Source organism: Canis lupus, chromosome 18, assembly GCF_011100685.1.
Source record: "Canis lupus familiaris isolate Mischka breed German Shepherd chromosome 18, alternate assembly UU_Cfam_GSD_1.0, whole genome shotgun sequence".
Lineage (NCBI taxonomy): Eukaryota > Metazoa > Chordata > Mammalia > Carnivora > Canidae > Canis > Canis lupus.
The window spans coordinates 12,922,026-12,946,047 of NC_049239.1; the positions used below are offsets into that span (position 1 = coordinate 12,922,026).

Genomic DNA, 24,022 nt, shown 5'->3' on the forward strand with positions numbered 1-24,022 from the left:
TGATTTCCAGCCGGAGGTTTTGTGTCCAAGACCCTGTGGGTGACCAGAGTGTTAGGAAATGTCTAATGTGGGGCAATAATGCATTTAATGAGGAATTTTAGCTCATTAAAAAGATGGTGTGCAGCTCAGTCTCCTAACACATAATGATAAGTTCTGGAAGGCTGTGGTCCAAGCACAAGCCCATTTAGAGCCTGATTCTCAGCCTTGGTCTCCTGCACCCAAGGAAGAACCAAACGAGCTGGGTGTCCTTGGAGGACCTGCCAGGGGAGAGATTACATTCCTGAAATGTCTCTGTTGCTCTACCCTCACTAGTTTTCTCACCGGAGAGATTGTAATCAACTCAGGGAAACTGGTTTCATTCATCTTTTTTCAACACGACATCCAAGGATACGTATTTTAGGACCCAAAGTGGCATTATTAAAAAAATACACAATGTTGTATATGATTTCTTTAAAAAAGAAATCTAATGTGTAGGAGAGCTGAGAAGAAACGAAAGCCTTCTGTGAATCAGCAGGTGAACAGAGGAATTCACTGCAAAAAAAAAACAAACAAACAAAAAAAACCCACCTATATTATAATTGTCTCAGGAAAAAGTGGTTGAGCTTATAAAATGTAATTTAACCTACAAATCCATTTAAGGACTTTTTCTTTGAGTTGGGTCTTTGTTTTATCTTGGCCTTAAATGGCATTTTTTGACTGGCCCCAGCCTTTCAGCCCCCCTACATTTTCCCAGTGTTTTACCCTGACTAGTATTTCCCTGAGGAGACAATTACATCTAATTAGGTGACCCAGTAAAGCCCAGAGCTACAGTCTTCGCAAATACTACTTTCTTTGTGGATACACACACACGCGCGCGCGCTGTATTTATCAGTATATCTACAAATAGATGCCTAAAATACAGCTTTGGAGATGGGAAATACAGAAGAAAATGCAGCTGGGTTTAGATTCCAAATGAAATACTGTGAAAGCTAAAGGTGTATTGAACTCTGCCCTTGTAGATACTACCTTCTTTTTTTCTTTCTTTCTTTTTTTTTTTTTTTTTAAGATTTTATTTATTTATTCATGAGAGACAGAGGCAGAGACTTAGGCAGAGGGAGAAGCAGGTTTCATGCAGGGAGCCCGATGCAGGACTCGATCCCAGGACCCTGGGATTATGACCTGAGCCAAAGACAGATGCTCAACCGATGAGCCACCCAGGTGCCCCAATACTACCTTCTTTCTTATCAAAAATAAAAGGGTTGCTTGTTGGTGGAAGCAGGAGGGTCCTTGCATGGGACCTTGCCAACAGGGCAAGTATATGGAGAGCTCCTATGGGTAGCTCCCATGGTTCCTGGTGGCTGTGGGATTTCCTTTCTGTGTGTCCCATTTTTTTTTTTAAGATTTTATTTATTCATGAGAGACAGAGAGAAAGAGAAGCAGAGACATAGGCAGAGGGAGAAGCAGGCTCCCTGCAGGGAGCCCAATGTGGGAGTCGGTCCCAGAACTCCGGGATCACACCCTGAGCCAAAGGCAGACACTCAACCACTGAGCCACCCAGGCGTCCTGACTGTGTGTCCCATGTTGAAGATGATCCCTGAGATCCAGATAAGAGCATTTTTTTGGCAGGAGGCTGGGAGACATAGTTCTACCCTGGAGTCACGTCTTTTGAGTTGTGGGGCTGCATGGGCTTGATGCTGGTCACATTCAGAGCAGGAGCTCCATGCCCTGGACCTTTGCTCGGAGGGCAGCAAGTGCTCAGAATCCCTTATGTGCCACATCCACCACAGTGCAGCTGGTTGGCACTTCTGTGTCTTTCTTCAAAGTCTTTGAAGAAAGAAAAATTGATAGAGTTGACATAGTCTCTTAATGATGAAGAGAATAGAACCAGGACTTGGATATGGTTACAAAGTACGGAATTGGTTTGAAATTACAGAGTAATGGGTACTGTATTTGTAGAAAATGTAAAAATAAGACTTCAAAACTCCCCTTTGGTTTATTTTACTTAGGCAAACTTGTCCTCTTTACAGGAAATTAACCAAAGATGTTTCGGAAAAGATGGCTCAAGTCGAAGTGAAATTGTCTGACACAGCTTCACTAAGCAACAGCACAGCCAGAGAACTAGATTCTCTACAGACAGAAGCAGAAAGCCTAGACAACACAGTGAAAGAGCTTGCTGAGCAATTGGAATTTATCAAAAACTCAGATATTCGGGGTGAGCATCTTTTGTGCAAATATGCAGTCCTGGACAATGGATTTAACCCGCCGTCTAGCCCTTTAGGACAGCACTTTTAGAATAAAATCTAGTGCTTTCTAATAATCTTAAAGCCTTTTCTCACTGAGTCTCTGGCACAAATAAGGATTAAAGTCCCCACTTACAAATGTGGGACCTGGGACACAGCCTAAGAGACACAGCAGAGGTTCATTCCATGGAGCCAGCAGCAAAGTGGCATCATTTCCTGATTTTTTTTTTTTTTTTCAGTGAATGGTTTAACCTTCTTGGTGTTTCTTGGAAATGGGCTCTTTCGAAGAGTTAAGAAATTAAACTGATACTTCAGCAAATTCTTTTATATTCAAGAATGTTGCCTGGTCGGGAGAGAATTTTTGCAGCATCAGATCACACTAACCATCCTATTTTACACATGATTGTTTATTTTTTGGGCTGGGTCCTTAAAGCCAAAACATGCCATGCTGTTTTATACATACCATTTGAATGGATCTGAATAGTTAAATAGGAAAAGAGAAAAAATATCTGGATGTGTAATCTGCAGGCTGCCTGACACTACTAGCCATTGAGAAAGGACTGGAAGAGTGCCTATATGCAGAAACATCTGCATGATTGACTTAATTTTTCATCCAGATGTTTGGCATCCTCCTGAGCCAAAATAGCTACTAATAGGACAAAGTGTAGCCATTGATCATGAGGGGAAAGTTGTCTTTCTTCATAAAGATTTTAGTCCTTGAATTTTAGAGCAAAACCATGCAGTTCTTCCCTAAGGCTGGAAGACACCAAATACGGGCATCATGTACTGAGAGTGAGTACGAGAGGTTTAACTCTGGGCAATTTCACTTCGTGCCCTAGGTGCCTTGGATAGCATTACCAAGTATTTCCAGATGTCTCTCGAGGCAGAGGAGAGGGTGAATGCCTCCACCACGGATTCCAACAGCACTGTGGAGCAGTCGGCTCTCACTCGGGACAGAGTAGAAGACCTGATGATGGACCGAGAGGCCCAGTTTAGGGAAAAGCAAGAGGAACAGGCCCGCCTTCTGGATGAACTGGCAGGCAAACTACAAAGTCTAGACCTTTCTGCTGCTGCAGAAATGGTAAGGTTTGAGGGTTTGGCCCTAAGGCTGTGATGCAATAAGAAAATCCACCCTGTTTTGTCTGTAGTACTATTCACTTTGCAAATGAACCAGCAGGAGGAGTGAAACTGGCCTTAGGTTTCTGGACCACCTTTGGGTATCCCCCGTCAAGCCAGATAAAAACAACAGCATGTGCCTCTCCAGCCCACCCCCAACCCCCAACCCCTCAAGGCCCCCCACCCCCCACCTGCTTCCAGAGGTTTCTCTGTGATGCAAAGAATCAGAACTACTTTCCAAGACTGTTAAATTGAATCAGTGTGACTTCTTATGCAAATTGGAACCCTCCAGACTGTGGGCATTCCCCCCCCTCCCCAGCTGCGATTTGAAGTGCAAACTCCTCCGTGGAGCAATTCAAGAATCATTCTGGGAGGGACTTTAAAAAATTAAAGGAGCGAAAGAGGTTTTTTTTTTCCCCTGGGTGTAAATTAAAATGTTCCTTTGTTCCAGTAACTTTACCTGGTGAAGATTAACCCTGAGACCAACCCGAGACAGTAGATTCATTTCCCAGAAGCTTTTAAAGAGTAATTCTGGATGGAGCCAAATGAAATTGAGTTGTGAGTTTAGTGAAAATCAGGCAGAAGGCCAAAACAAAAAACAAAAAACAAAAAAACAAAACCCCCAAAAAGCCAACTGTTCTTTCATCCTCTCCTTTCCTTATTGTTTCTCCCGGAAGGACCCCTACCGAGAGAATTTGGAGGGTATTGTTTACAGACTAAAGCTTGTGGCTCCTAGCTTAGGAACCCCCAGAGGATCAGTGAAAGTAGGAGGCAGGTGGATGCCGAGAAGCCAGGGAGCAATCGGTTCAGGATTTTTGTAGCCATCAAAGCCCCCTCCCTCCCTTCCCACCTGCCTTCCCCATCTCGCTCTCTCTGCCGTTGGCAAAAACCCACTGTCAATACCATATTGTGCCAAACTTAATTGATGCCTGCAAGGTTATATATTATCTTATGAACCTTTAAGGTCTCCTGTCATGGTTTAATGGAAAACCATTAAACCCAGAGTGGTGTGTCCGCTGCACTTCGTAAAGTGACGAAGTCACTATGCACAAGGCAGGAGATGCCAGTTGTCACGTCTTCCTTCCTTTTGGGGTAGATTGCTTCCTGAGAAGTTCTCATAAAAACCGGTCATCGCCAGCAAAATCCACACACTGAAATGAAAGCCTCCGAGCATGCTGAAGGATGTTTACTTTGCAGCAGAAGGTAGCGGGTGAGCAGGGGCCCTGAGGGTCCCTTCCCTGCTACCGAGCATTGGCCAGCTCCTGGTCGCCCACTGGGTGTGTGTGCCTCCTCCGAGATCCCCCTGGTCGGGTTCCAATACTGGCATTTCTTGGGGAGAGAGGTTCCTGTCCCTTTGTGGTTTTCGAGTACCTTCAGTTCTTTGTCGTGTGTGTGTGTGTATGTAGCTAGACCCGTGCTGGTTTTCTTCATGCCTGTCGGTTGAAATAAAACAGATCTCCTTGTGTGTTGTCAGATTGTTTTTAGAAAGCATCCCTGGGGCCTTATGCTTCTCTTAAGACTTAACCATGTTCTTCCTTTTATTTTTTTTTTAAGATTTTATTTATTTATTCATGAGAAACACACAGAGAGAGGCAGAGACATAGGCAGAGGGAGAAGCAGGCTCCCTGCAGGGAGCCCAGGACTCCATCCCAGGACCCCAGCATCATGCCCTGAGCCACCCACCCAGGCATCCCTAACCATGTTCTTCTACAGCACGCAGAATAAACTTTATTTTCTGAAGCTTTTTATGAGCTGTAAACCAGATACATGAAAGATTATTAAGCTGAGATGTAATGGGATTATAATTATCATAAAATGATTAGTCTAAGGAGTCGACTGTTTATGCAGAAACTACTTTGGTTCTTAAAAAGAGCACCTTCCTTGTGGGGCGCATGACCTGCTCCTCACTGCCTCTGTTCAGTGTGAGAGGACAGCTCCACAGTTTCCTTCCTGCTCCGCCTTTTCCAACATAGAGCAAACTTATAATTTATCCACGTGCAAGTGTATATCATGGCCAGGCCCTGATCTTTGGAAGTTTCTGGTAGGTAAGGAAGGAGGAGTCTAGGGATGGAGAATTGTGGAGGGTTGCTTACTTGTAAAAGTCAAATCTACCTTTGTTCCTACTGTTTTTCTGTTTCCCTCTCACATCTGGAACGTTTCTATTTCCCCTGCTCAGATCCCACCAACCAGCACATCCTTCCCCTACGACAGCGCCAACCCTCAGCAGTCTCTCTTTCGTTTGCCTTCTTTCTGACTTACAGCACCTGACTGCTTCTTGGCTGTCTTACGGAGAGCGAGCCTGTCTTCCAAATTGGATTTGAAGGCCAGATGATGAGCCTTCTAAGGCTACCCTGTTGACCGGAACTGGAAGAGTTGACCATGATGTTGGATCGGTCTAAAAAATTTCTCAGTGCCTTTTTGTTTCTTCTTCTTTTTTAAATCCAACGGTTTAGGCTAGAGGGGAAGCATTCTTTGGCTCGCATATTGGCAGATTTCAGCTTAACAGCAGGTAATGTCTGCACCCCACGCAGCGTCCATATGGTATTCTGGGTCATCAGGGCAGGAGGTATTGGAGAAGGGTTGCAAATTTTCAGCTTCCTTGGCAGTAAGTAGGGTAGCTTCTCCCTAAGCTCCGTGCTCCTCCCTCCCCCTTGAACGCTGTGTTCCCAGGCACCCTTGCTGAGGACCACCTACATGCTCTCTGGGGCCACCCAGGCCCTGCACAGCTGTTCTGAGCAGCAGACGCCCTCTCTGAACACTCGTGCCTGCCCTTGGTTTGTTGCAGACCTGCGGGACGCCCCCGGGGGCCTCTTGTTCCGAGACGGACTGTGGCGGCCCCAACTGCAGGACGGACGAAGGCGAGAAGAAGTGTGGGGGGCCTGGCTGCGGGGGCCTGGTCACGGTTGCACACAGTGCCTGGCAGAAAGCCATGGACTTCGACCGAGATGTCCTGAGCGCGCTGGCCGAGGTGGAGCAGCTCTCCAAGATGGTAAATCAGATGTTCGCTGTCGGTGACGGATGGGAGATCTGGGAGGAATCCGTTCTCAGTGGTAAAATGAAAGGGGCATGTCAAGGACATGTCAAGTCTGAAAGTGCAAGTTTTTGTGAGGTCAGGGAAATCAGTGCACAGGGAGGTTATAGTCATAGAAAATTTAAGAATTTGCTTTCTTCTGATGGAGATTTGCAGTAATGATGTTACTTAGCACGTGGGTCCAGGGTCATGAATACGTTGAGCTATACTGTAAAAATTCCATGCTGAGCAATTGAGCGTGTATTTTTCTAAAGTGACCGTGTGAACGGCAGTATTTACGTTGGTACCTGAGAAAACATACGGGCCACCAGATGCTTTGGGGGAGTTAGAAACAATTAGAAAAAATGTGGACACGCTAGCCTTATCTGTATGAGAATATCGTGCAGCAGTCCGTAGCCGGAGTGCTTTCGCTCTGTATAGGGACACAGTACAGTTGAAGGAGAGACGTTTGTTTCTAAAATCCGTGATTCCAAATGCATAGTGTTCCGTCGTCATTTTCCGGACCGTTTGTAGTATTCTGGTCGGCTGTAGGAAGAGTCACGTTGTTCCCTGGGTAACTTGTTCCTCGTATTTAGGTCTCCGAAGCAAAACTGAGAGCAGATGAGGCAAAACAGAATGCTCAGGATGTTCTGCAGAAAACCAATGCCACCAAAGAGAAAGTGGACAAGAGTAATGAGGACCTGAGAAATCTCATCAAGCAAATCAGAAACTTTCTGACCCGTAAGGAATTGTTTTCATTTGACTTTTAGACATTTCTTTCTCTCTTGGAATATAAAAATCGTTTTTTAAGAGTTGTGTCTGAGAGACCAGAATTCAAGTCTGCATTTTAGATAAAATCAGTTTCTGGCTGGGAATAAAGTAGCATTCCCCACCCCAGCCCCAAAAGCCCACGTGAAGAAATGGTGGCATTTCTTAAACTTACGTGTGTGTAAGTAATCTTCTCTGATGTCAGGCAGACACAGACGGGATACCCAAGTAGGAAATCAAGTCAGACACACCCTGTGAGAACTGAATTTGGGATCTGTTACCGATGACATATGTCATTAGGTCCTTAAAGTAGTAGCTTATTTTGGCGTTGCCTGCAGAGCTTTGTAATCCTGTTATTTACAGAATAGTATGCTTACTGTTAGCTCTCCCTTCGTGTTCTGTAGAGGAAGAGAAAATCTCTAGAGTTTGTGGTCCAGCTCATAACTGCTTCTGGTCACAGTCTGGGCGTTATCAGGAAACAATGGTTTTAGCTTCAAATTACACAAAACTTTCAACTGAAATGGACTTAATAAAAAAAAGATGCTTATTGTATCACAAGAGGTTCTGGGACTCATGTGGTAAGGATATCTGCTTTGTTCTCAGGCCAGCTCCTCCTGGTTACAAGGTGGCTGCCAAAGTCACAGACTTCACACAAAGTCTCAGTAATACCTAATGAAAGAAAAGACCACCTGTTCCTCTGTTGTTTCTTTTTTAAAGGAAGAAAAAAAGAGTTTTTAGATTTTATTTACTTATTCATGAAGAGACACACAGAGAGAGGCAGAGACATAGGCAGAGGGAGAAGCAGGCTCCCTGTGGGGAGCCCGATGCAGGACTGGATCCCAGGACCTCAACTGGATCCCAGGACCTCAGTATCACAACCTGAGCCAAAGGTAGACTCTCAAACACTGAGCCACCCAGTTGCCCCTAAAGGAAGGAAATCTTCCCCAGAAGCCTTGAGCAGTCATCTCCATAAATCTCACTGGCCAGAAAAGCATCCCATGCCCATGCATAAATGTCCAATGGAATGGGGTAGACTAATCAACATTTAACTCTCAGTTGCTAAGTTGACCTTACCCTAGAGGTAGGAGCCTGAACGAAATAGTGTTCTGTTAGCAAGGAAAATGGGGAATAAGGAAGGAGCCAATGGTATTCCTAGGGGATAGCTTATGAACTATCCTGTGGAAGCCATCGCTTGATCAAAATACTTTCCTGTGCTTAAATCCTTAGGGGTTCATTTTTATGTTAACAGTTAAAAACAAAAAGTCTTAAATCAGTGACATATTTGAAGCTTAACCTCTTGGGCATTTTTCTGACCACCTTTCACATTACACATTTGAAATTCCTTGGCTTCTTTGATTATACACTATCAGATTCCCTTGCCTCTCTGACTGGAATTTCTCCCTTTCTGTAATTTCCAGAATCCAGATAATTTACATAAGGAATATCAGCTCTTTACATCTGCATTTACAGTCCTCTCCTAGCTATTTTTTTAATCTCAATTAAAAGTTGGCACTACTCGGGCACCCAGGTGGCTCAGTCAGTTAGGTGTAAGTGTCCAACTCTTGGTTTTGGCTCCAGTCATGATCTCAGGGTCGTGAGATGGAGCCCCATGTCAGGCTTGGCACTCAACGCAGAGTCTGCTTGAGATTCTCTGTCTCCCTCTCCCCCTACCCCTCCCTCCATTGCTCGCTCTTTCTAAAATAATAATTTTTTTAAAATAGCACTATTCTGTAATCAATTTGCTGTGCTTGACTTTCACGTGACTTGCTCTCCCCATAGTCTCTCCATCCAGAGATGTCCCTCTTTCCTCGCTCAAATCCTACTTTCCTTCAAAACCTGATCAGGGGGATCCCTGGGTGACGCAGCGGTTTGGCGCCTGCCTTTGGCCCAGGGCGCGATCCTGGAGACCCGGGATCGAATCCCACGTCGGGCTCCCAGTGCATGGAGCCTGCTTCTCCCTCTGCCTGTGTCTCTGCCTCTCTCTCTCTCTCTCTGTGACTGTCATAAATAAATAAAAATTAAAAAAAAAAAAAACAAAAAACAAAAACCTGATCAGTTCCTCATCTTGTAGGCTTGTAGGCTTGTAGGAAGGCTCCCCGACCTTCCCAGCCTACAGCAAATTCCAGTAGTTTCTTGTTCCACATGCTACTCGATTAGACTATGAATTCTTAAAACAGGAAGTGCATATGTCTTGGTGTGATCCCCAAATGCTGTTCACCTGGCGGGTGACCGGAAGTGACGGAGTGAAACCGTCTGTGACTTTCACCTCTTCGTGGGGACGTCTTTGCTTTTCACAGAGGACAGTGCCGATTTGGACAGCATTGAAGCAGTTGCTAACGAAGTGCTGAAGATGGAAATGCCCAGCACCCCACAGCAGTTACAGAACTTGACAGAGGATATTCGCGAACGAGTCGAAAGCCTTTCTCAAGTGGAGGTGATTCTACAGCAGAGCGCTGCTGATGTTGCCAGAGCTGAGGCATTGCTGGAAGAAGCTAAAAGAGCCAGGTATCTGCGGAGGTTGTGGCATGTTAGGGGCTTGTGTCAAGCAGGGGAGTATTAAGTATTTCTTTAACCAGTGAAATGTCTAATAAAAGTGACCTCTGTGAGTCTCTCTGGGTCATTCCAAGAAGACTGTTCTTTAAAAGAAATGTGTTGCTGTTTTTTTTTGTTTTGTTTTTTAATGTTCCGAGGGGAAGTAACTTTGTCAGATTCACATAGATGATCTCATATTCTTTTTTACTCAGCAAAAGTGCAACTGATGTTAAAGTCACCGCAGACATGGTAAAGGAGGCGCTGGAGGAAGCAGAGAAGGCCCAGATTGCAGCCGAGAAGGCAATCAAGCAGGCAGACGAAGACATCCAAGGAACCCAGAACCTGCTAACCTCGGTAAGAGACTCGATTCCTTACCGGTGGGGGAGAGAACAGAAACTCTATCAGGAAACTCCGTGTATTTGAGTTACATGAAAACTCTCACAGCTGAACATGAAAAGGTTGCTCTAATGTCAGTAAATCCGATTGATTCCCTTAGCACGGATGCTACATGTGCTGTTTTCAGGGATGAAAGGACCCTGAAGACACTGGAATGTTAAGCCCCCTTCACTTTTATCCTATACGTGTTTTTATCTCCTCTTCCTTCAAGGACTCACATAGACTCTGTTCAGTAGTATGAAGGATAGTATTAATTTCAAAAGTTAGTTTTAGGAAACTCCTGCTGTTATCGAGCAGCCCTAAAGCAACCTACATAGTGAAGACCAGTATCTCAAAATTCATGAGGTGAGTGTTCACAAAAATTTTACTGTTGAGTTTTGAAAACCACTGGAGAGCAATGAAGGTCAAATGCTTCCAGCCCCCACTTCTAGATGAACCTAATGGGGATCTTCTAATGGAATGATCTGTTTTGTTCAGAATGCGTGGAAATCTTAATTTTTTTTTAGTAAGCTCTATGTCCAGCGCGGGGTTCAAATTCGCAACCCCGAGATCAAGGGTCACGTGATCTATTGACTGAGCCAGCCAGGCATCCCAAAAACTTCTCAAAGCAGAATAAATACTCTTGACTCAGTGACTATATTAAAAGCACACACTAAGAACCTTTCATAGGGATTTAGTGCTTAATTGTTAAAAGTCCTACGTAATCCAAATATAATTTTCATTTTTCAAAAAGGAGTCCTACGAGCGAATCTTCCCATCCAATTTTAGGAAAGTTCATTTGTTTTATAAAAATTGGAGGAAAATGGACTCCCGCAATCCCTTACCCATCTTCTCAGAATATACTTTGAGATTAGATGTCCTTAGAATTTTGCACTGTCATCCTTCCCAAGCCAACAACCCCTAATATTGAAAACCTGGCAGGTGGTTTTTCAGCCTGCTTTTCCTACCACTGGTTGATACAAACCTGTCTTCCCTTATTCTGCTGCGCTCAGTAAAATGAGACTCAGCAGTTCCTCAGCCACTTTTCCTTCTTAAATCTCAAGTATATACAAGGCCCCTTCAGGCTACTTGTTCAAGTGTAGAAAAATTACATTTTATCACCAGACTATGTTCTAACCCTTTGATTATTCTGATTTTTCTGTCTCTATAGTTTAGCAAATTTCTCAGTGTGCTGTCAAACATTTTAATGAACTTTATCTATTTAGATTACTTAATAAAAATTACTCAGTTCTAGGGCAGCTGAGTGGCATAGATGGTTAAGCCTCCAGCTCTTGGTTTCAGCTCAGGTTGTGTTCTGTGTTGTGAGATCGAGCCCGTGCTCAGCTCAAGGTCTGCTTGAGATTCTCTGCCTCTGCCCCTCCCTGTGCACTTGTGCATACTATCGCTAGAATAAACTTTTTAAAAAAATTACTAAGTTTTGAAAAGCAAAGTGGCAAATATAGGATTTAATCAAATTACAAGTGGGATATTTGGCTTAACGATCCAAGTGGATAATGAGTTTTTTTCAGAGACCCTGGGGGACAGGAAGCATTTTAGGTAAAGGATAAGAAGCAAAAAGAACTTTGCTATTAGTGAAAGCTTGTCAAAACCTATTCCCTCATTTATAAATAAAACTATAAAGCTCATCTTCTAAGAAGTGTAACTGCTCTCAAAGATTATTTTTCTATGTTAATTAATGGGTGAACTTCTAGGTTAACAATCATTTGGTTTGAAATACAAATTTTACCATGTCTGTATTAATTAGTTTCACTATGACATTATTGTTATTCAGACTTAATGCTATGGAATAGACCCATCCTGGAAGATAATTTTTGAGAAAAACTAGGTGCTCAGGGAAACTGGTTCTTCTGTTGTGGGTCAGACTGCTTATTTGGGCTAGCTCTTAAAAATCAACGTTTACTGATTATTCTTAGAAAAGAGAAATGTGGAACCTCACCAGTTACCCAGATACTTTTTCCCTAAATGACTTTTGAGTATATATGGGTTCCAGCTATCTCTTCTGCAGATGACAGTCCATCTCCCAGTCCTAGAGTGACTTTACGGAGTTTTCAATATTCCTGGTCAGCCTTTAGTAATTAGCTAAGAACACTCAACTTTCCCAACAGTTTCTGAAGACCCATAACCTCCACTAGAGTTGAACATCTAGAGTTGACAGGAAAAACTAAAGGTGACTTGGGAGTTATCATTTTCCCCACCCACGTTAATTTGGAAACCAATGTGGAAATCCTTCTCACATCTGCTTATTTGTGACCAATGTTTAGCCAACGCCTGCAGGTGTCCTTAAAATGCTTTCTCAACACATCAGGCTGTCTGGGGGTGGTTCGGTTAAGAATTTTACATGATTTCCAGATCATGAGAATTGCGAAAAAAGCTGGGCACTTGATATAAGCTTTTCCTTTTTGCAATTCTTTTCTTTGGATCTGGAGCAAAAGAGCATAGTGGTCTTTTAGTCTTCCTCTAGATTTGTATTCCTAGCACGCCCTACCACTTGTTAAACTACTGGCTTCCTGGGTCACTGACATTGTACTTGTAGATTGAGTCTGAAACTGCTGCTTCTGAGGAGACCCTGCTCAACGCCTCCCAGCGCATCAGCGAGCTGGAGAGGAATGTGGAAGAGCTGAAGCGGAAGGCTGCCCAGAACTCGGGGGAGGCAGAGTACATCGAGAAAGTAGTGTACACTGTGAAACAAAGCGCAGATGATGTGAAAAAGGTAAGTCCAGCTTTGTAACTTCACAGCTGTGTTCATAAAGGAGCAACGAGCCTCCTCCTTGCCTTCCTTGGAATCGGTTAAGGGACGTGGACCTAAGTGACCTGTTTTGAAATAGCAGCCTTTAGAGACACAGATGGAAAAGAGTGGGAGTGGATTTGCAAGTGTCCAAGAAGTGTGACCTTAGCCCTCCCATCTAAACTTGGATAAGGAGGCAGGAAGATGAAATTAACTGAGGGGTGGAGGTCTTGGAGCAAGCCTACTGAGCTTATACCTCGGTAATTCAATTAGGAAGGCTGGGATGGCCTACGGTGATTACCTGGCCATTTGAGAAATCTTTAAAGCGGGGTAGAAAAAGCTAAAGGAGCCACCACAGAACAGCTAGTGGGGAACTAAATCTCACGTCTTCCACTCACTAACCACCTCTTGCTGCTCACTTGGAAGGTACTGTGTTGTGCAGAGAAAATCTCCTACAACCCAAATTTTTTCATCAGAAGCCAAGTAATCCTTAAAACACATGTTCAGGGGGCAAATGTTTATCTCCAGAGAAACCTTTTGACACTTTTAAGGGGAGTGTTCCAACTGTTAAATGAATAGTTAGGGAGTTACGAACTGAAATATAGTCAAGATTTTTCCTTGAACTTAGTGTAGCTTTTAGCCATTACAGAAGGGGGACTTCCTTCTACCTCTGCCTGGGGAAGAGAACAAAATAGTAAGAAAAGTGGACTACACTACCCTGTTTTTTCAATCATGGTTTGTACTTTCGTGCGGTTCTGAGAGCATAAATCAGAGCATTTTTCACAAGTACCCTTTTTACAGAGCATTTTTTGTAAAAATATAGCATTTGATTATAATCAGATGAACGACCCCCCAACATTGAAATCCTTATTATCAATGGCTATGGTTTGAACAGCGTTTCTCAAAAGCAGCACCTGCTGCAACCACCTTGTCAAACCCACACAAACTTCTCATCTCCTCACCCATCCCTGTGTATGCTACATCTCCCCTTACCTTTCCTTCCCTTAAATCGCTACACACCCTACACTGGTTCTCCTATCAGCTCTTCAAATGGGCCTTTTTTGACTCCCAAGTGTTTGGATCACAGTGAATCTACTTTACAGAGAAAATCTACTACTCTGCCTCCATATAACTGTCCTAGGACACCCCCAGAAAAAAGTGCTGACAGGAGAAAGGCACCTTAGCCCTGGAGACCCGCTACAGTAACTCCAAAATATCTTTCGGATCTTTCATTAAGAAAATTCATGTCAAAAGAAAAAAAGAAAATTCATGTCAGTGTTGTATTTAATTCCACTGTTTCAAAATAATTACTTACGCCTAATAGCTTAACGCCTGAGTGCCCTTCCAAGCTTGCCACAATGACACTCTTAATGTCCGAGATTACATTTATCACCTCTCTGTGTCTAAATGGAACTGCAGGCTCTGGACAATGAAGTTGATGAAAAGTATAAGAAGGTAGAAAAATTAATTGCCCAAAAAACCGAAGAATCAGCAGATGCCAGAAGGAAAGCGGAGATGCTACAAAATGAAGCAAAAACACTTTTGGCTCAAGCAAACAGCAAGCTACAGCTCCTGAAAGGTAGGTCTTAGGCTCGTGCTTTCACAACGTAAAGAGAAAACATGCACTGAGTTATTTAAAAGGTTGAAAAATTATTCACTTTGTCTTACGCTTTATAGGCAAAAACGATCAGTAAGAGGTTGAGATCATTATAGTGTAATTTACTCAGACTTTTTATCTCCCACAGATTTAGAAAGAAAATATGAGGACAATCAAAAATATTTAGAAGATAAAGCTCAAGAATTAGTAAGATTGGAAGGAGAAGTCCGCTCGCTCCTAAAAGATATAAGCCAGAAGGTTGCTGTTTATAGCACCTGCCTATAACAGAGCAGGAGGCGGCTCGAAGGTGACTGAGGTGACCAAAGTAAAAGAGCTACATTTTAAGATCTTCAAAATAAAACTCATTACCTATTTAATGTTTTTAATCAGCACATTTTGTATGAAGTTCAATAAAGTACAGTCCTTTTGTATAAATATATATTTAGTATAATTCTTAAATTTTACGGATTTAGCGTTCATGAATCCCTTTTAAGCAAGGGTACTGTCAATGTAAAGATGGTTTTATAAACAGATAGACTCCACAGGCCCCTGCTTTCTGTTTTGTCTATGAACAGGCTATCATCTGTTTGCTAAGTCAGTATCCTCCACGAATCTGCCCCCTAAATCACCTCCCAGTGGGATGCCCAGGTGGAGGGTAAGGATATAGCCTGAGCCCCCCCTTCACCATTTCAATGGTTGCTCCAATCTCCAAGACTCCTCTAAGTATTCCTTGCTCTGAGAAAGAGAAAAAGCAATTTTTAGAAAATTAACATTGTGGCTTTGAAGTGTTAGCAATCCTGGCCCTGTTCTGGGTGGTGAGGTGGGAAGGTTTAAATTAAATCCAGAGTTCACGAACATTGCTCCTGCCAACTGAGCTGTGCCAATCAAAGTACAAAACGATGCTGTAAGTTCTGTGTTTGTGTTGAACTTCATTAGATTTCACAAACTAAAGATTCTCTACCATCTGTGAGGCCAAAACAATAAAGAAAACAATTGTATTCCAACTGCCAAACCTATGTCAGCTTCATAGCTGAGCTAGCTGGGTAACAGGCCAAGCCCTATGTGGTTTTTTTCACCAATTCTTCTTAGAGCAAGATAATTCCTGTGTACCACTTAACAGCCACCCACACATAGGACGCAGCTGCATTTGAAGCCCCGCCTGAACAATTATGTAAACAGATGTAATTTAAACAATAAGGCAACCTCCCCCTCCCTCAAGGCAATTATTTGTCACTTTCATTTAGGTAGAGATCCTAATACCTAGCAAAGTGGTTTTACCTCATTATCTACAGCAACTAGTTTCCCCCCCGCCCCTTAAAATTAAGTATTTTGGGAGCACCTGGGGTGGCTCAGTGGTTGAGCATCGGCCTTTGGCTCAGGTCGTGATCCCGGGGTCCTGGGATCGAGTCCCACTTCGAGCTCCCTGCAAGGAGCTTGCTTTTCCCTCTGCCTAGGTCTCTGCCTCTGTATTGTGTCTCTCATGAATAAAATCTTTTAAAAAAGAAATCTTTATATTCCTTTTTTAGCTAAACAACGAAAGATGTCACTTTGAAATCACTCATTTTAATCAGCTCAGGGAATGGACAATTAATTGCCATCCTTACAAGCCAAGAAAATATTGAGAATTTGGTCAATAAATGAATATTTGAAATTTCTTATATCCACAAATTCATTCTCACCTACGTAGATTTAACTATTTTGTGTTTCTATAACTAGCACTTCATATTATTTCTATTTTTTCTCTAGAGTAGGGGACATGTTTGAAGTTTAAGAGTTTTATTTATTTATTCATGAGACACAGAGAGAGGCAGAGACACAGGCAGAGGGAGAAACAGGCTCCATGTAGGGAGCCCAATGTGGGACTCCATCCTGGGACTGCAGGATCACGCCCTGGGCTAAGGCAGGTGCTCAACTGCTAAGCCACCCAGGCATCCCCATGTTTGAAGTTTAAATAAACTAGCACTTCACATACTATTGGGATTTCAGATTTTAAAATACAAAGGTCATTTCTAATAATGGCAAAGTAGCACATATCAGGCCAGCTCTCTTGCTAATAACTGCCAACTCTGAACAGAAATACACATTTTTAAAAGTAAAGGTCCCGGAGACCAACCAGCAGCAGGCAGAAGGTAGAGGGAAGCTAAGACAGCAGTGGGTGAAATCAATTCCCATTTTTAGGGGCTTTCACCTGACAGTGGGTCCCAGAAGTATCATACTGGGCAGAAGCCAAGCTTTACTGGTTATGGAATCAGAAGACAGAGTTGGAGGCAACTAGAACAAACTATGAAAGGAGAGCCCCACAAGAGAGAGGCATGGTGAGGAGGGCCTCCCAACTCTGCATATCGTTTGCCCAGTCTCCGGTTGACCTCTGAACTACACATGTAGGGCCAGATGTAATCCAGCCGAGGTATAACTGAAATAACTGGGTAGATCCTTTAGCCTGCCCTCCAGCAAAGACCATGAATTGGGAGCTGGGGTTCAGCCAGGTTAACTGCCTACTGAAACAGAAATTGCCTATTTTTCAGAGGTAGGTAACAGAATCCAGAGTCTTTACAATGAATAATTCACTATGATCATAATACAATCTCAGACTAGTGGACACAGAAGGAAAAAGGGAAATGTGACCCACTAACGATGCAATTAAAACCTGAAGATGACTCAACATTTTCCTTCTGTGAGCAACTGATAGTATCCTAGCCCACATTTTTTTTTTTCTTAAATTGTTATTTATTTATTCATGAGAAACACACAGAGAGGCGCAGAGACATAGGCAGAGGGAGAAGCAGGCTCCATGCAGGGATGGGAGCCTGATGTGGGACTTGATCCTGGGACCCTATCCCAGGACCCCAGGATCACACCCTGAGGCAAAGGCAGATGCTCAACCGCTGAGCCACCCAGTCCCCCCTGCCCGCACAGCTTTTCTGCTGATACATTCTCTAAACTTTCCTTAAGCTGCAATCATGTTGAGCATCTATGGTTTGCATATTTCTAGTACTTTTTTTTTTTTCGAATATGCTATCCTAAATGTGAGAACTACTTAAATTTAGTCAAAATATGCAAAAGCCTATTTTAACATTTAAGACTTTGATACTGATAGGTATCAAGGGCTATTTTAAACATTAATGAACAGATACGATTTTATAGCACTCTTTAAAGAAACATTTACCCAACCGCGGATACACTGGAAATCGACAGAAGACAGATTAAATTTTCCCATATGAAAAATAAAATAAAAATAAATTTTCCCATATACTGTGTCTCCAAAAGTGAACGCTCCACAGTTAGTCGGTATCGGTAAAACAGGTGAAAGGGTAATGACCTTTCAAATGCCTAAATGTTGTCCTCCAGTGTGGTAGAAAGATACATCCAGGCCAGAAGAGGAATAATAAAGAAAAGTAAGAAGATACACTACAGGTAGTCATAAAAGAACTAGGACCATCTGGACATCCACTCAAAACAACCAGTAAATGAATATTTAAGACTGTTTATTTCTGTATTTTCATTCCCCGTTGTAATACATTTGTGTCTTCATTTAATATATGAATTTCACAGATCTACCTCCTTAATTTGGTTAACTGCCTACAGACTAGACCTCAATGGGTCCTTAAAAATTTAAACATAAATTCTACCTCTAAACTGCAAGAATTTGGAGATTAAATAAAGATGTGAGAGACCATCATTTATTTACATCATTTTGGTTTATACATATTTTAATCTTACTCTAATGATTAACTATTTCCAATATGAAAACCAAGTTTAAAATAACTTGGTCACCTGGCTTCAAACACAGCTGGTTCACATACTCTACACCAGCTCCATCACATAAGTAAATCCAACTTTACAATAGCAGGGATAAAAGCTACGTAACATAAATTCAGTGAAGTTGAATCTTTCAGAAAATGCATGAAAATAAGGGTTGAAGAAAATTTTCCAGGATACTACGATAAGTAGCTTTTTTCTGCAATATTAATGCACTGAAACAAAATATTAAATTTATTTAAAATAGATGAGATTATTCCATTCTGTCCAAACCTAGTAAAGCCTTCCAAAAGTTTCATAATTCAGTCCTAAAAATTCTTGGAGACGTGAGCATTTCCTGTACAGGAATGTGACCTCCACAAAGCTCCCAGGAAATTTCAGAAAAATATAATCTTCTAATTTAAAAGTTGATTGATTTGCCGAATGATGCAGCCAGGTTTGCTTCTCTAAAAGCTTCTGATAAGGTCTGCAAGGGAAGAAATTTAAAATTAAATACCAAATATCTGTGGGTGAGAAGAAACTTGTAGCCATTAATTCTGTATATTGTCAATAATTACCGGATGCGCATGGCAGACTCTGGCTATATCTTCACAGGATGCTCCATACTCCAGTGCAAGAGCAGCTTCATTCACCATTTCACCAGCTCCCTTTAAAATAACAGACCAAGTAATTTTCTTCCCGTGGCAAAAACAACAAGCTAACAGGATTCACAGTTTGAGCAGTTAACTGTCTCCAGTCAGGAAAAGCTTAATAGAAAAGGTGGCACAAAAAAAAAAAAAAGAAAAGAAAAGGTGGCACAGAAGTGAAGAGTCTGGGCTCTGGAGCCAGCTGGCCTGGATTCAAATCCTACCACTTCCTCAAGTGTAACACTCTGTGTTTCCCTACATTTATTCACTTCAAAAATGGAAGAGCAACTCCTGCCTCCCAGAATGGTAAAATTAAAATGGTTATTGCATGTATACAGAGAAGAATGTATTAGAGAGTAAGTAATGTTTTATCATCATCATGTCAGATCCCTAGGGCAGGTGCGTACTGCAGGTTCGGTGGTAGGAAGGGCTTCCCTTAGGAGGTAACATTTGAGCCCAAACCTCACAGGAGCCAGATGTACAAAGACCTGGAGGCACAGCATTCCAGGCAACAGGTCGTACAAGAACAAAAGCTCTAGGACAGCCCGGGTGGCTCAGCGGTTTAGCACTGCCTTTGGTTCTGATCCTGGAGACCCAGGATCGAGTCCCATATTGGGCTCTCTGCATGGAGCCTGCTTCTCCCTCTGCCTGTGTCCCTGCCTCTCTCCTTCTCTGTCTCTCATTAATAGATTTTTTTAAAAAATCTTTAAAAAAAAAAAAAAAAGCTCTAAAATGGGAACATTTGCCTGTTAGGAAACTGAGCAAAGGGGCATGAGGCAGGGAATTAATGAGGTCAGGAAGGCAGACGGGACCAGTTATCTGTAACAGCTTGCAGTGGAAAAGGGCCACTGGAGAGTCTTCAGTGGGCACAGGACCTATTTCAAGAGTTAGATGAATGTCAGTTGCAGGATGGAAAGCAGATGATGTGATGGGCCAGCCTCTGAGCATGCTGCTGGTCACCTTATCAGAAACAAACTTCTGCTGGTAAATACTAATCCCAGCATGTAAAGAGCAGGTGGCCTAAAAGTAAATAGCAATGCTTTCCAGAAATAGTAATGGGATTTGGGGTTGTATGATACTCACTGGTCCCAGAATGTGTGCTCCCAACACCCTATCCGTTGATTTCTGCCCCAGAATCTTCACCATGCCATCTGTGTCCGCATTTGTCTTAGCTCTGCTGTTAGCAGCAAAGGGGAATTTCCCAACCTTGTACTCAATGCCCTGTGAGAGACAGAAGAGGAGAACCTAGATAAACAGAAAAACACATTCCTGCTGGTGAAATCATCTACCATTTATTTTGAACATAAATCCTAAGAAGGCAATTCTTCGGGGATCCCTGGGTGGCTCAGCGGTTTAGCGCCTGCCTTTGGCCCAGGGCGCGATCCTGGAGACCCGGGATCGAGTCCCACATCAGGCTCCCTGCATGGAGCCTGCTTCTCCCTCTGCCTGTGTCTCTGCCTCTCAATCTCTCTCTCTCTCTCTCTCTCTCTCTCTCATGAATAAATAAAATCTTTAAAAAAAAAAAGAAGGCAATTCTTCAGAGTACATGGAGGGCAAGACCAAAACTGCTTACTCATGAAATACATTTTGTGTGCAAACAACAAACAAATGCAAATGTCAGTCTATCTGGGTGTATTTCAAAAGAAAATATAAAAGCTCTGGAATTAACTAGTTTGCAGGCAAGTGAACGATTTCCTCTGCATTACTAAAAAGGAGAAAAATATAAAATGTTCTACAGGATTTCAAAATGCATTAATGCAATAATAAAATGAGTCACAGGGCAGCCCTGGTGGCGCAGCGGTTTAGCGCCACCTGCAGCCCAGAGTGTGATCCTGGAGACCCAAGATCGAGTCCCATGTCAGGCTCCCTGCATGGAGCCTTGCTTCTCCATCTGCCTCTCTCTCTCTCTGTGTGTGTCTCTCATGAATAAATAAATAAAATCTTTAAAATAATAAAAAAATAAATAAAAAATAAATAAAATGAGTCACAGCCACCAGTGTCATTAACTCATGCACTGGAGTTACAGCTACCCCTGCATTCAGAATTACCTCTTCTTTCAACTGCTCTTCTGATTTGCCAACCCAAGCAACTTCAGGGTGGGTGTAAATCACTGATGGTACACAGTTGTAGTCAATGTGCACAGCACCGCCAGCCATTCCTTCAACACAGATAATGCCTTCATCCTCTGCTTTGTGAGCCAGCATTGGACCAGCAACCACATCACCAATAGCATAGATACTACCACAGAGATGAAAAGAAACACAGTGAACCACTGCCATCACAGATATTCATCTTCATTATGCCATGGTAACAAAAGTTTCTAGTTACTAAGTACCAAAAAAATATATAATATACAGCTCCTCAAACATCTCTGAGTTCAGGTTCTCATCTTGGGTAATGAAAAAAAATGCAATTATTTTTGTTCCCACATACATGTCTACTGTTCTTCCCCAAAGCCAGTGCATTTAAACATGGTAAAAGTCTTATTTTTAAGACAGTGTTTAAAATAAATGTTTAAATTTTTGAAAATGCAAATAAATTATCCAACTTACTTTGGAATTTTAGTTTGGAATCTGGTATTGACTGGAATTCTACCTCTAGGATCTAGTTCAATTCCAAGCTCTTCTAGTCCCAAGTTCTGAGTAAAGGGTCGTCGGCCAATGCAAACCAAGAGTACGTCACATGTGATAACCTCGGCTTTGCCACCAGAAGCACCTTCAATACTAGATGACAAACAGTATGTCACCGTTAAAGTGACCGTTAAATATGCATGGACACAAACAGCTGACAGAATGAGACCTGTAAGACCTGATGTTTCCCAAGTGTTGCTGACACTTCTAACAAACAGGAGTCAGGCAATAAAAAAACTACAAATCCTCTAGAGGTCTATCATTAAAACCTCACAATTACAGGTAGAACAGCACATGTTAATAACCCAGGTCTTAAGTCAGAAAGATCAAGCGATGGCTCTGCCCGTCACTTACTATGTGACCTTAACTAAATAATTTCATCATGTTATATGAGTAATAAAGAGAACCAGGCACATAGTAAACAATCCAGTATTACTGATCTCCCCATGTATCTAATAATACTGAGTTTTGTGAAACGTTGAGAGTTTAAATATTTCTGATTGTATACTATGAGAAAGTAAGAACACTAGATTAATTTTCCTAGCATCAACTTAATCATGAATTTCAAAGGACTGATTTAATAAGCAATATGGAGTTACACTAAGCAATAAAATGGCCCTAGGTTGTAACAAACTTTGATTCTGAAAAAAAGGAGTATTTTTCTTAAGCACACAGATAAAGATATTGTATCAAAAGCATATGCAGCATACTTACGAAACATCAATTTTTCCATCTGACTTCTTGGTAGCACCAGTAACTTTTGTATTCAATTTAAATTTAAATCCTTGTTTTTGGAGGATGCGTTGAAAGTTTTTAGATATCTCCATATCAATTCCGACTCCACCAACATGACCTAAAAACTCAACTGCTGTCACATCTGCACCAAGTCTCTGCCAAACTGAACCCTGTAATAATTTTTAAAACTCATAAAAATAAAGGTTTCTATAGCAAATATTTACTGACTGAAGCATCATAAAGAATTTGTCAGATGTTTTTCTTTAATATGTCCCTGTCAGAAGCTCTGAGGTTTAAAATGAACAGTGGCACATAAATATGCTTCATATATTACATGTATTCATTTTTTGTTCATTCCAGCAACATTTATTTATTGAGCACCTACTATATACTAGGCACACATCGATGAATGAAATGCTGCCCCCAGGGGGCTTATACTCTGGTAGATGAGGCAGATAAGTAGAATTCATGGAGAGGTTAGTAGAGCGCTCTGAGAAAATATAAATCAGGAAGCGGAACCAGGACTGCTGGGAGGAGGAAGGCTGTAGTTTTAAAGAGCATGGTCATCGGGGAAAGCTTTGCTGTGAGTGACGTGTGTGCAAAGACTTGAAAAAAAGAGAGAATGAACTACACAGGAACTGCTGGAGGAAGAGGGGAACAAGTGGGAAGGAAGGTCTTGAGGAGAAAAAGCCTCTTCCTCCTACTAACCACTGGTATTTATAAAATGTTAAACTGGCTTCAGATTTTATTTTCTCAACAGAAATGTGCTTATTTTTTTCATTCAAATTATAACTTAAAATGTTAAAAACCAGCATGCAGTTTAACAATTATAACTTCAGGATGCCTATCTGTGAAATCAGCAAGATGAACATAATTTTATAGCATTATATAAAATATGAAAAACTATGAACCTATCCTTTCCAAGAATTTGTACTAAAATCAAATTTTAATACAATTGTATTAAAATCATCCAGTAATTTAACATAAGAGGTTGACCTTTCCAAGTAGATTTATGCATTGTTCTGAGTTTTGGGAATGAGAGCTGAGTCAACTAAAGGCAGTACGGTGGCACTTAAAATCCAATCACAAGCAAATACAAAAATTAACTAAAAATGAATCATGAACCTTATTGTGAAACCCAACACTATCAAACTTATTGATGAAAATGTAGGAAAGAATCTTAGTGACCCTCACTTAGGGTCATGCAACACTGTGAGAGGGGAGGGGAGGGGAGGGGAGGGGAGAGGACCACATCAAAATCAAAAAATTCTCCTCTTCTAAAGCTAATATTAATACAGAGAAGCCACAGACTGAGAAAAAAAATATTTGCAAAATCTCTATGATAAAGGACTTATATCCTTTGCACAAAGATCTCTCAAAATAAACAAAAAAAAAAACCCTATTAAAAAAAAAAAAACAGACAAGATAAACAGGTACAGCACAAAAGACAATGCAGAGATGGAAAAATAAGTCCATAAAAAGATCCTCCATATTATGAGCCAGTAGAGAAATGCAAATTAAAACCCCTAGGAGATACTACTACACACATCACAATGGTTCAAATTTCTAAAAAGGCACCACTACTACTGCTGGTCAGGAAATACAACAGCAACTTACAGGGCCTGTGGCACTGTACACTTGGCAAAGCAGAGCTCCTCAAAAGGCTAAACACAGAACTCCCATTCCATGCCTAGGTATCCACGCAAGAGAAATGAAAACAGATGTCCAGACAAAACGTTCACAGCAGTATTAGTCATAAACAGTCCTGCAGTGGAAATGAGCCAAATGTCCATCAACCAATGAATGGATAAACAAAATGGGCTACAGCCACAGAACAGAGTATCTGGCTCTCAAGAGCTATGGAGTATATACATGAACCCTGAGAGCATCATGCTAAGCAAAGAAGCTA

General features: G+C 41.9%; 2 protein-coding genes across 3 annotated transcripts in view; one reads left to right on the forward strand and one right to left on the reverse strand.

Annotated features, from left to right (window-relative positions):
- The window catches only part of LAMB1 (laminin subunit beta 1), a 70,694-nt gene extending 55,892 nt beyond the window's left edge, over positions 1-14,802 (forward strand). The window contains exons 27-35 of one of the 2 annotated variants that reach the window (XM_038562689.1): positions 2,007-2,191; positions 3,059-3,300; positions 6,121-6,324; positions 6,942-7,086; positions 9,411-9,618; positions 9,858-9,999; positions 12,575-12,751; positions 14,186-14,345; positions 14,512-14,654. In XM_038562689.1, coding sequence (XP_038418617.1) covers positions 2,007-2,191; positions 3,059-3,300; positions 6,121-6,324; positions 6,942-7,086; positions 9,411-9,618; positions 9,858-9,999; positions 12,575-12,751; positions 14,186-14,345; positions 14,512-14,648 — 1,600 coding nt within the window. In that variant the 3' untranslated portion in view covers positions 14,649-14,654. Of the gene's footprint in view, positions 1-2,006; positions 2,192-3,058; positions 3,301-6,120; positions 6,325-6,941; positions 7,087-9,410; positions 9,619-9,857; positions 10,000-12,574; positions 12,752-14,185; positions 14,346-14,511 lie in introns of both variants that reach the window. The other variant, XM_038562690.1, reaches the window with a different exon arrangement.
- Positions 14,803-17,831: 3,029 nt separating this feature from the next.
- Positions 17,832-24,022, reverse strand: part of DLD (dihydrolipoamide dehydrogenase) — a 31,295-nt gene continuing 25,104 nt past the window's right edge. Inside the window, 6 exon segments of the mRNA NM_001003294.1 lie at positions 17,832-18,588; positions 18,680-18,769; positions 19,832-19,969; positions 20,797-20,986; positions 21,301-21,471; positions 22,093-22,283. Of these exon segments, the coding sequence (NP_001003294.1) occupies positions 18,523-18,588; positions 18,680-18,769; positions 19,832-19,969; positions 20,797-20,986; positions 21,301-21,471; positions 22,093-22,283 (846 nt within the window). The 3' untranslated portion in view covers positions 17,832-18,522.